Below are 10,887 nucleotides of genomic sequence, written 5' to 3' on the forward strand. Positions count from 1 at the left end.
TCGCTTGGTGTAAATACTTGTAAACCCCCCCCAAACCAAGAGAACAGAAGCTGTGAATGAGCTCTCTCCTCCCTAACTTAGATTATTCATAATGAAAATTATATACCTACAAGAAAGAATACAGAAACTAAGAAATAGCCAATAGCACCTACAATCATCTGATATAGGATTGACATTAATTCAGCGCTTTTAGGGTAAGTTGTTTCAAATGGGATTTATTTTCTGACTAAAGGTACTTTTGTGTTTCAAGGAGTTCTGAAACAATGCGTTTGGAGTGGCATGTTGTGAAACGACAGCTGCTTTGGCATATCCCTTTATAAAGCAGTGTATGTTGATGTTACGTATACTTTGTGTGTGCTGAAGTGACTTTGAATTCTTTTGTGGATAATGCCTTATGTCATTTCACTTGCCCTATAGGAACACTCTATAGCATATTCCAGATGAAGTTCATTTAAAATTATATGTTGCAAAAACATGTGTTGGAAGAAAAGAGCAAGAACATTAATGCAGTCTGGGTTCTTTTAAAATATCAGTAATGTGTATAGGACATGATGCAATTTTTTTTGATTGCTGATTTTGCTGGTTTGATGCTATAAATCTCTTCTTCCAGGCGTGAACTGTAAAACTGGCTGCCACCCAGAGAATGGGTTTTGTGAATTTCCCAGTGAATGCAGGTAAGAAGATCTGTCAGACAGGGCTATTAGTACAGGAGTGAGTCGCTTCAATAATTCATAGTCCTGGAAAAGCAGAGAGAAGCTGAAATGCTTTGCTCTCTGAAAATATGAACTGTAATGAAACAGCACTCTATTAGGATACAGTAACTGGAGTCACAGAGCATAGGTGTCTAGATACCTTTTAAATTTTCTTTTCCCGGTATGAAACTATTTACATTGATTAGGTTTTTTTGCTCGCTGAATGAAATGGTTTTCTTCACATAAACTGCTTCTAGGATCGCAGAAGCATTGATGGTATCTTTTGGATCAAGTAGTCCAATTTGGTATACAAAAGTTTATTTATTGTACCTCAAAAAAGGGGGAATATCCTTGTAATTATATTTCTTAAGAATAAACTATGTCTCTCTCTTGTCTTTTTATCTCTTTCAGGTGTCAACCTGGCTGGCAGGGTGCTCTTTGTAATCAGTGTGTTCCTTTCCCTGGGTGTTTGCATGGCAGCTGTGCCAAGCCCTGGCAGTGCATCTGTGAGGAGGGCTGGGTTGGCAGCCTCTGTGACATAGGTTTGCACATCCTTTCCTTCCTTGAGCAAATGAGGGGAAACAGCCCCATCTGGTGCTGGAAACATGCAAAGTCCTTCTGCAGAACTAGGTTTAAAATACCGAACATTAGCTTCTGATAATAAGGGGATTCTCTGTAGCAGCGCATAAACCTTGAACTAATTTAGGCAGAATCATGCAGTATCTTTTGTAGTTGGGCATATGTGTGAGCAAAGTGTAAGCTCATTCTATTTTGAACTTCTGTTATCATGGACTAGGCTAACAAAAATCTGCTCCCTTATTGTCATATAAGCCCTTTCTATAAATAAATATGTATTTATATATATCCTACTTTTTAATTCTGCTTGAAAAGGAAAACATTGTGCTTATTTTTTCTTTTATATAACCCTGTGATGATTCAGTGGGATAACATGACTATTAACTGAGACAAACATCTGTCTGAATAGGCTTCCTCTTCCCTCTCAGGTCTGAGAGGTAGGCGCAGCTCTGTGTGCACTCTCACCCTTTGCCATAGATTTCTAAAACTGGACAGAACAACCCCCTGTGCCCCCTGGGGAGGCTCAGTTCTGTCGATTTTCAGTGAATACAAAGGACCACATTTTTAATGGTATCATCTTCACAGCTTCTTTTAAAAGCCTGAAGTGCCTAGCTGAATTTCTTAGTACTAATTTATCTTTGCAATTCTAAGCCTTGCAATGTTTCCCTCTTGAAACCAATACTTAGGATGCAAAACAATGCTTTGGAAGTTGTACCCATATCTTTATGGATACTATTTTAATGCATATTCCTTAAGATAGTCCTGTCATCCAAAAAATACCCTAAAGCTATCCCTTGCTTAAGTGCAGGAAACTCTTATTTCTCTCAACACTCAGAGTCATCCTAGAGTCTTCTTTGCCCGTTTGAATCTAGATCCCCAGGAAAAGCTGCCAAGAATATTCAGCCAAAAAATACATAACCATCTTTTCATCTGCAGTGACATGTTATGTTGACAGTCTTTCATCTCAGTGGTTTTACCTATTCTAAATGCACTGTTTTACCACAAAGGATCAAGAGAAGGGTACTCCTCTTCCTGGTTCTTGCTGCTGGGAAGTGCTACAAATTGTTATCCTGACCCAATAAAGCACTGAAACCTCAACTGGGTTAATTGCTCAGCCCCTGTTCTCTGCCAAAAATTTGGTGTCTGTTTCCTGGCTGTATAAAGTAATTACAGGCTTCTACAGCTTATTAACAGGTATGACTAAATGAAGCTTGATCAGGTTAGGAAAAGTGAAGGAAAAATCCAGGATGGAAAACTGTGGGAAGGTCTGAAGTTCATTGCCTGCTACTGCAAACACCTGCAATATTTGTAAAACATAGATATTGTCCGAGGAACTTATTTGCTTGCTAAGTATGGGAGGAAAAAAGATTATTTGGACTGGTGATGAGAGTTCTGTTTTCTAGATAAGTTAGAGTATGGTCTCCTTGGCTTGGACCATGGAAGTTTCTTTCTGGAGTGGTTTTAGATCATCAAGTGGTTGGCTGATGCCTCTTGATTGTGTAGCTGTTGGTTTTAGTATGAGCAACTTGGTTCTCAGTTCAGGTCAAGAATGACCTTCTCAGTAATTTAAAGGCATGCAGGTTATGGATTGGGCTTGATCCACTGTGAACATGTAAGGCAGAATCATTGGTAGCATTTATGGCTATTATTGAAGTCACTTGGACAGGCATGGCACTTGAAGAAAGACATCTGTTAGTTGCTATTAGTGTTGAAACTGCTGGTTAACCCAAAGATGCAGTGGAGTGCACCAGCCTGTGCAACTGAAGGCCATGACCTCTTCTCATCTTGAGGAAAACAGCCTTGAAATCAGGTATATGAACACCTGGAACCAAGCTGCACAGCACAGAGTGTCCCTCTGCAGCTGATATACACCACACAGTACAGGGACCACATCAAAACACTGTCCATAGCAAAGGGAAAACCAATGTAGTCAATTTATTTCCAGGACAAAAAATGACAGCCCAGTCAGAGTGTGTGATCCACCTTGGTAAATCAAATCTGTCATCTTGTCACCCCTGGCTGTGTCTACACAGTCATGTTAGCAGGTCCATGACCTCCTGCTTGACTCCTAGCCTCAGTTTGGCCAAAGAGCCAACATCTGGTGTGAGCTGGGAATATGTTGTGCTGCATGTCACTTGATTGCTTTGCCAAAGATATGTGTTGCTAAGCTGTCACCAGAGAGTACAGGTGGAGCCTCTAATGCCTGTGCTAGGCATGCACAAGACAGGGCTGGAGATTCTGCTGTGACAAACTACCACCAAGTGTGCCTTCCTTGTAAAATTACTCAGTGATTGCTTCATGTGCTGCAGCATGACAACTCAGTTTTATGCAGCTATGAATTAATTTGTTGCTAATGTGATTGTGGCCATGCATAATATATGTGTAGGTGTAATACCCTTTTTTTTGAGTTCTCATCTCAGACTCAGTTACACTGAAGCAAGTAAATAACTGGATTGTTGTCCTTCTGGGAGGTAAACTAAAGAAAAGTAAATAAAATGGGCTATGTGGGGCTATTTATGCATTACATTGTAAAAGAACATGGTACAACAAGCTTTGATGTTCTATTTTCAATTTAAATCCTTGACATAAATTACCGACAGTGATGTATATGTGTGAATATATACATACATACCTATCCATATATATATATTTCAGAGTTTCCATGCTGCCGCATCAAAGTTCCTGTTTTCTCCTGCATCAGTTCATGCTTTATTAGCTGCTTTTTGAGCCTGTGAAAATAGCCAGCAAACAACACTTCCCAAAAAGCATTGAGGTTATTTTTGTCCTTCTGATAATTGGAGCTTACACTCAAAGTGCATGCTAAGTTGTTGTCTTGCAATAAGAACAAGCTAGTATGTTAGGAAATAAAACCTTTTATGCAGGGAAGATTGTATTTGCAAGCTAATGCTGTTGTTTTGCCACGGTTAAAATTTTGCAGTACCTCATGATATCATCTAAATTTCATGTTATGTTGTGGGAAATAAAATAGAGATGCCCTTAAATCCCTTTTCGTCTTCTTAGAAAGTGTGTGTGTGCGCACATGTGTGTGTGAGGCGTCAAATAGCTTCCAGTCAGCACTTCTCTGCAGCTGCTCCATTAGCTGGCTAAAATATGCACTTGTTTATTTATTTAGTTTTAATTATTTTAAAACTTCAGTAATCATTTGAGTGGGAAGTGGCTCAGCAGGGAAATTGTAAAGAAAATGAGATATATGACTTTGGGTCCAGACATCATACAGTTGTCTCTTCTGGTACAGTTATGTAAGGGTTGGATGCAGCCCAGCCAAAAGATGAAATTTTAACAGGATTTTTTTTGCAACTTGCTTGTCTCTGTTGTTATGGAATGTTTGTTCATAAGCACATAATGATATGGGCAGGGAGCAGGGACAATTCCAAGTTCCTGATTGCTTTATCAGAATTCTGCTCATGGAGAGCCCAAGGCTGTGAAAGGATGATGGCAAGAGAACACACAAGTCCTTTCTTCCATACTAATATTTTATTTCTAATATTGCTTATTTATAGAATGGAGCAATTCAAACATATTTTACAAGCAGGAGCTAGAAAGAGAGAAACTGAAATCTCTTGCATTTTAACAGAGGGAGGAATATGTCAGAATATATAAAATGCAGGATGAAGGACTGTTAAAGCTGTTTTATTTGAAGTATTATATATCATTTACTGACTCTTTCTCATTAGATTAATGGAGCCCTGTTGGGTTTTTTTACAAACAGATATTCACCCATGTTCTGCAAAGCCCTGCACCAATAACTCCACGTGCATAGAGACTGGAGATGGAGGATATATTTGTCTGTGTGCCCAGGGATTTACAGGAAAAAACTGCCATCTCAAAAAAGGACCCTGCATTATTAATGGGTAAATATTGATTTCTGACATGAATTTTAAATCCACACTTGTGCTGTTATTCAGAATTCTTTGTTAAGTGGAAGTCTCTCTGTGCTAAAATACATAATGCTTCTGATAGCTGCTGATATTCTTAAGCTTCATAAATCTGATCTGTTCCTATTGTAAAGATTTACAGATTATCAGTGGGAGTTTATGTGCATAATTTGAGGACTAAAAGTGCTAATTGGCACATACTGTGATGAATTTATGCCTTCCTATGTTTTTTGTAAACAAACTTGAAGTAACCTCCCATCCTGTGTTCTCAGCTCTAGTGAGGGCTATCTGTATATACAAAGCATATACAGTAGTAGGAACAGTAGTGGACACACAAGTTGTCTGCACAAAAACATCTGGTCCACCAGCCTGTTATTTTTCTTAACTGACATAATGATATGTCCATAGTTTACTGAAAGAAGGAGATAATCTCACTTCCATCAGAACAGGATGAAAGAAACCACTGCTCTCCATTCTTTAAGAGAAGTGGGACATTAGGAACAGCATTGCCAGTAGGTTGAGGGAGATGATCCTTCCCCTCTACTCAGTCATCCTGGTGAGACAAATCTAGAGTGCTGGGTCCAGTTCTGGACTACCCAACATAAAAAGGACACAATCATACTAGTGTGAGTCCAGTGAAGGGCCATGAACATGATTAAGGGATGGGAATATCTCTCCTATAAGGAGATACTGAGATCTGTGTTATTTAGCTTGGAGAAGAGCAGGCTCTGAGGAACTTCTCTGTGTGTATGAATACCTGATGGGGAGACACAAAGAAGACAGCCAGACTTTTCATGGAAGTGCCCAGTGAAGGGGCAGTAGGCACAGACTGAAGAACTTTCAGCAATGTCACTGGTAGAACTGCTTAAAAAAAGGAAGACCTTTCAGAGTTAAAGAAAATGTGAATTGGCATTTTAGTTGAAATCTAGAAGTATCTACTGTCTTCTAGCTCACCAAAGGTCTGATCCCATAGGCATACAGAATGCCTTTCTGGTGGATACAAACTTGGTAAAACTATCACTTTGAAATCACAGTTTTCTTTAGGAGATTGCCTTCTTGCTCTCCAGCTCTACATTGGTACTCTCTGGTTCTCTTTTTGCTCAGCAATAGATGATTATGAATATTCAGATCGACTTTAAGACTGAATCTTCCTGAAGACTTGTACATTCTTGTTTAAGGAGCATTAACACCTCTCACTCTCTCTGGCAAGAATTGTTGTTCTTCCAGAGCTTCATGTCAGTGGAATTTTTTTGCCATTGTTTTTCACTGGGAGATATTCACACAGTTCTGTCTGGGTTTACTGTCAGTATTTAAGATAGCTGCTCTGATTTGCCTATTTTTCTTCATTGACAATGAGGAAACTTAAGTTCCTTAAAAGTGCCATGAATCACGTTCAAGCTACTTGCCTAATATAGAGGATGTGAATAGCTTTCTCTGCTTTTCATCTGTACAGCAAATATTTCAGCAATTCAATGTGGACATATATGCTAACAAACCCAAAGAGCAGGTGAGTTCCAAAAGTACAGCCTCAACAAACTAACACAGATTCCTTCCATGTACTTCCTTAAAATCCTCATAGTTTTAAATTGCTGAAAGTGCATTTTTGTGTTGGTGCTCTGTGTTTGAACTGAACACTCCCAAGCTAGCCTGGAAATCATGAACAATTTTTCTTAAGGAAACAACATACTTGAAACAGGGATTCTTTTTCTCTAGGAAGGTGTCTTTGTTAGGAAAATGAGCAGCAGGCTCTGCAAATGTGCTTTTCGTTCAAAAAGACAACTGTTGTCAGCATAAGCACTGTGTGTCTGCTAATAATTCACAGTCCACCAGAGAGTGCACCACACATCCTGGAAAGAGACCTCATCTGATGGTGTCATCTCACTTTCTCTCAGTTCCTCTCTGCCTTGGTGGTAATGTTACCAGTGTTGGTGTTACTGAGCGATACTGTCAGCTCCTCAGTGAATACTCACAGATGGAACCCAGACAATTCACAAATCACAGCATTCTGGTCTGTTTACATGTATCTGCATTAGTGACCTCTGTGTGATGGTTTGAAGTTTTGCTTTGAAGCAGAGCGGTGAGTGGTACTTTGTTAACAGAAACCAGAGTATCTGGGAAGCAAAGTGGTATGTATGTGTTTCCACAGCTAACCCTTCATCTACCTTGCTGTGTTAAATAGTAAAAATACAAAGGAATGGAATCAATTCAAGGAGATTGATATTAAGACTTTGTTTAAACATATTTAAATCAGGCAAACACAACTCAGTGTTAGTAATAAATAAAGAAAATGTTCAAACTTCTGCATATTTCCACTTAACTGTTTTTTATTTCAACTATTTACATTTCTGAAAGGTTTACACTTACATTCTCCAACAATTTCTTTCCATTCTCCTAGAAAGTACTGAAATTCAACCCAGCCGTGACAGTTCAAACTTCTACACATTGCTGTGTCCAAATCTGCTTGCTTGTCAGATTATCCATTGGGCCTGTAAAGCTAAGAGAGGGTGATAGGCTCTCCAGGAAGGCCATAACCACTCAAGGACTGTACAAGTACAACTTCCATATTTTGCTTCAAGCAGACACAGTGCTAGTTACTGTGGCAAAATTTCTTAGCACCTCAAGTTAGCACTAACAGCTGTGTCAAACCCAGGGACAATGTCACCTTTTCTTTCCTCATACTGCTTCCACATTTCCAAAATGTTCTTTTAGTTGCTATTTTTTCCCAGCCAGCATCTACAGTGAAGGACAACACAAGAGGACAAAGCAATTTGTGGAAGCAGCAGAAAACAGGCAGATGATTCCTCTACCACAATATCCGGAGTGTCCTAATGAGTGGCCACCAAGTGCTTCAGTCCCCAAGCCAGAGGTGCTTGGAGTAATCTCTGTCATAGCTAGTCCCAGAGCAATAGTTGGGCATTTGAATAGCTCAACCTTATTGTGACCAGTGCTCAGAGACAATTTGTAGTCAGGAGCTTATATCTCTTTCACAGTCATCTCATTCAGACATCACAGGTCTCTTAAATCCCTGTTTCCTACCATGGAAATGCATAATCATCAGTTGCTACTGACCACTGCATATGTGAAATGTTGGCATCTATGAAGCTGTGATGTTCATTACCCCTGAGGACTTTCCCCTGGAAATGGAACAAATAACAACGTGGACTTTTCAGCTGTCTACTGGGATTGTGCTTTATGTCTTCAGGGATTTATAAGTATTAAGAAAAGTGTTGTTGTCAAAGAGGCTTGTCCTGAGCTTTGGCAAATGTTACTTATTTTTACAAGGTAAGTTTTAAAAGCTTCGTTCATATATGATGACCTGCCATGAAAGTGGGATTTGCAATTTCTTTGTACACCTGTGACCCAGAGACCCTTCTCTGCTCGCAGGGACAGCTAAAGGGCCAAGTCCACTTGTAGACCCTTCAGATATTGAAAAGTTGCTCTGAGGTCTCCACACAACCTTCTCTTCTCTGGGCTGAACAGCCCAAACTCCCTCAGCCTGTCCTCACAGGGGAGATGCTCCAGACCTCTTTGCAACTTTTGGCCTCCTCTGGACTTGCTCCAAGAGTTCCACGTCCTTCTTATGTTGAGGAAACCAGAACTGTGTGCAGTATTCCAGGTGGGGTCTCACAAGAGCAGAGGGGGAGAATCACCTCTTTTGATATCTATCAAAATTTTTGACTGAGCAGCAGTTTGCAGGAAAGTATCTGCTTGTTTCTAAATTGTTTGTGTCATGACACGCCAGAGATGCAGAACAAAGCCAATCAGCTTTATGTCTAGTTGCTGTGGCAGAGTGTTTTGCTCTGCCAATACAATACAGATATTATTTTAGGAATAATCAGGTGGAAAGGAAGCAGCCACGCTGCTCACATCTTTGTTCTGTCTTGTCTGAATAGTTGCTCAGCTAAATAGCTTCAAGCATATGAAAACAGTGGGTATCTTAATTTGAATAAATGTTTGAAATAATTTAAAATCCTTTCACAGCTCTTCAGGTTGAATTTATAAACTGGTGTACTAATCCTGCCTGAAGGGTCAGCAGAAGATATTATAATCTGTGTTGACAAAGCTGTTGAACAAACTCATTCTTGAGTCAACTGCATTGACTTGAGTGGATTTGCATTTGGAATTGGCTCTTTTAAAGAAAATCAGCTCATTTTCTTATATAAAGTGTTTCCTAATAGCTTCTTTCATTGGGCTTCAATTTTGTCTGTGTGTTTGTTATCTCTTCAAGCTCTCCCTGCCAGAATGGAGGAACATGCATTGATGACAATGGTTTTGCACCCCATGCTTCCTGTCTGTGCCCTTCTGGTTTTGCTGGCAACTTCTGTGAAATCGATAGAGATGACTGTGAATCCAACCCATGTGAAAATGGAGGAACGTGTACAGATATTGGTGTGGGTTTCAGCTGTTTTTGTCCCCATGGCTATACGGGAAAGGTCTGCAGCAGCCGTGTCATATTCTGTGCAAGTGGCCCCTGTGAGAATGGAGGGACCTGCAGTGAACATCCCCAGGGAGGGTTTGAATGCATCTGTAAACCAGAATTTGTTGGTGTGACCTGCAAACATCTCAGCAAAAACGCAAGTCATTCTGGAGTGAATGCAGAGACAAAACATATGCCAAGTTACAAGTCACCCTCAAAAGCTCATCATAGATCAGTGCATCAACAACAAGAAATCCTGAAAATAACAGTGAAAGAAACAATCCAAAATGCAGATCCTTTGCTGAGTAGGAGCCAGGTGATATGTTTTGTTGTGCTGGGCTTGCTTACATGTCTGGTTGTCTTAGGTACAACTGGGATAGTATTTTTTTCAAAATGTGAAATGTGGCTTGCCAATGCCAAATATAGTCATCTCCTGCGCAAGAAAAAGAACTTTTTCCTGAAATCTAACAATGGGGAAAATCTTTCAGTTAACATTATCTTCCCAGAGAAGATCAAATTGACTAATTACACTAAGAACTACACTGCCATCTAGGCCCTTGAAAGCCAAGCAGCAACTTTTCATAGCAATATGTAAAATTTATTGCCTGTGGTTGGCCTCAATATCTGTAGGTATAATTGCTGTAGCTTGTGCTGAGTGATAATGAAGAAATATAATGTATCTGTCTTGCTAAGGATTTTTTCCTTCCCCAAAAATAAAAGGTAAAAGAAAAGGATTAAAGAGCAAGGAATGTTAATTTGATTTCTTTTCAAGGCAGCTAGTTTTTTGTAAAATAAAAAGTAATTTACCACTGGAACTGTATTGCAACTTTCTTGTCTTGTGCATTGTTGATTTGGCAAATACGGTACTTGTACATGACTCAGTAATGCTTTTTTTTTTTTTTAAATAAACAGCAGTTAAGGGCTATACTGGTTTATTTATTCATTTGTAAATGTTATACTACAGCAAAGTCTTCAACAGGTGTCCTTGCTTAATTCTTCTACTGTATGTCATAGTGACTTTAGAGATTGCAACCAGCAGGAGCAAATTCACACTGATGTCTCACCTATGCAGTCAGTTTGGCTATTTTTACATGCTTATAAGAGAGATTACTACTTCTATAGAATCTCAGAGGTCTTCGGGATAATAATTTCAGGCTAAAGGTCTCTTGCTTGAAATGCTGCATCTATAAATTGTTCTATTTATCTATTTTTAAATGTTAAAAAGGTGTTCAATGTCTTTGGTCATACTTTCTTTTTAGAGACCTAGTAGAGATTTAAAGGATTTGATTCTGACTTTTCTATAAAT

General features: G+C 39.3%; 1 protein-coding gene across 1 annotated transcript; it reads left to right on the top strand.

Annotated features, from left to right (window-relative positions):
- Positions 1 to 610: 610 nt before the first annotated feature.
- On the top strand, positions 611 to 10,502 carry DLK1 (delta-like 1 homolog (Drosophila); the record flags this gene model as incomplete). Its single annotated transcript, XM_009073294.1, has 4 exons — positions 611 to 674; positions 1,104 to 1,234; positions 4,999 to 5,140; positions 9,393 to 10,502. Coding segments are annotated over 4 exons (1,079 nt in total), but the record flags the coding sequence as incomplete, so codon positions are not given.
- Positions 10,503 to 10,887: the final 385 nt, after the last annotated feature.

This window comes from Acanthisitta chloris, unplaced genomic scaffold (assembly GCF_000695815.1).
Source record: "Acanthisitta chloris isolate BGI_N310 unplaced genomic scaffold, ASM69581v1 scaffold37614, whole genome shotgun sequence".
Taxonomy (NCBI): domain Eukaryota; kingdom Metazoa; phylum Chordata; class Aves; order Passeriformes; family Acanthisittidae; genus Acanthisitta; species Acanthisitta chloris.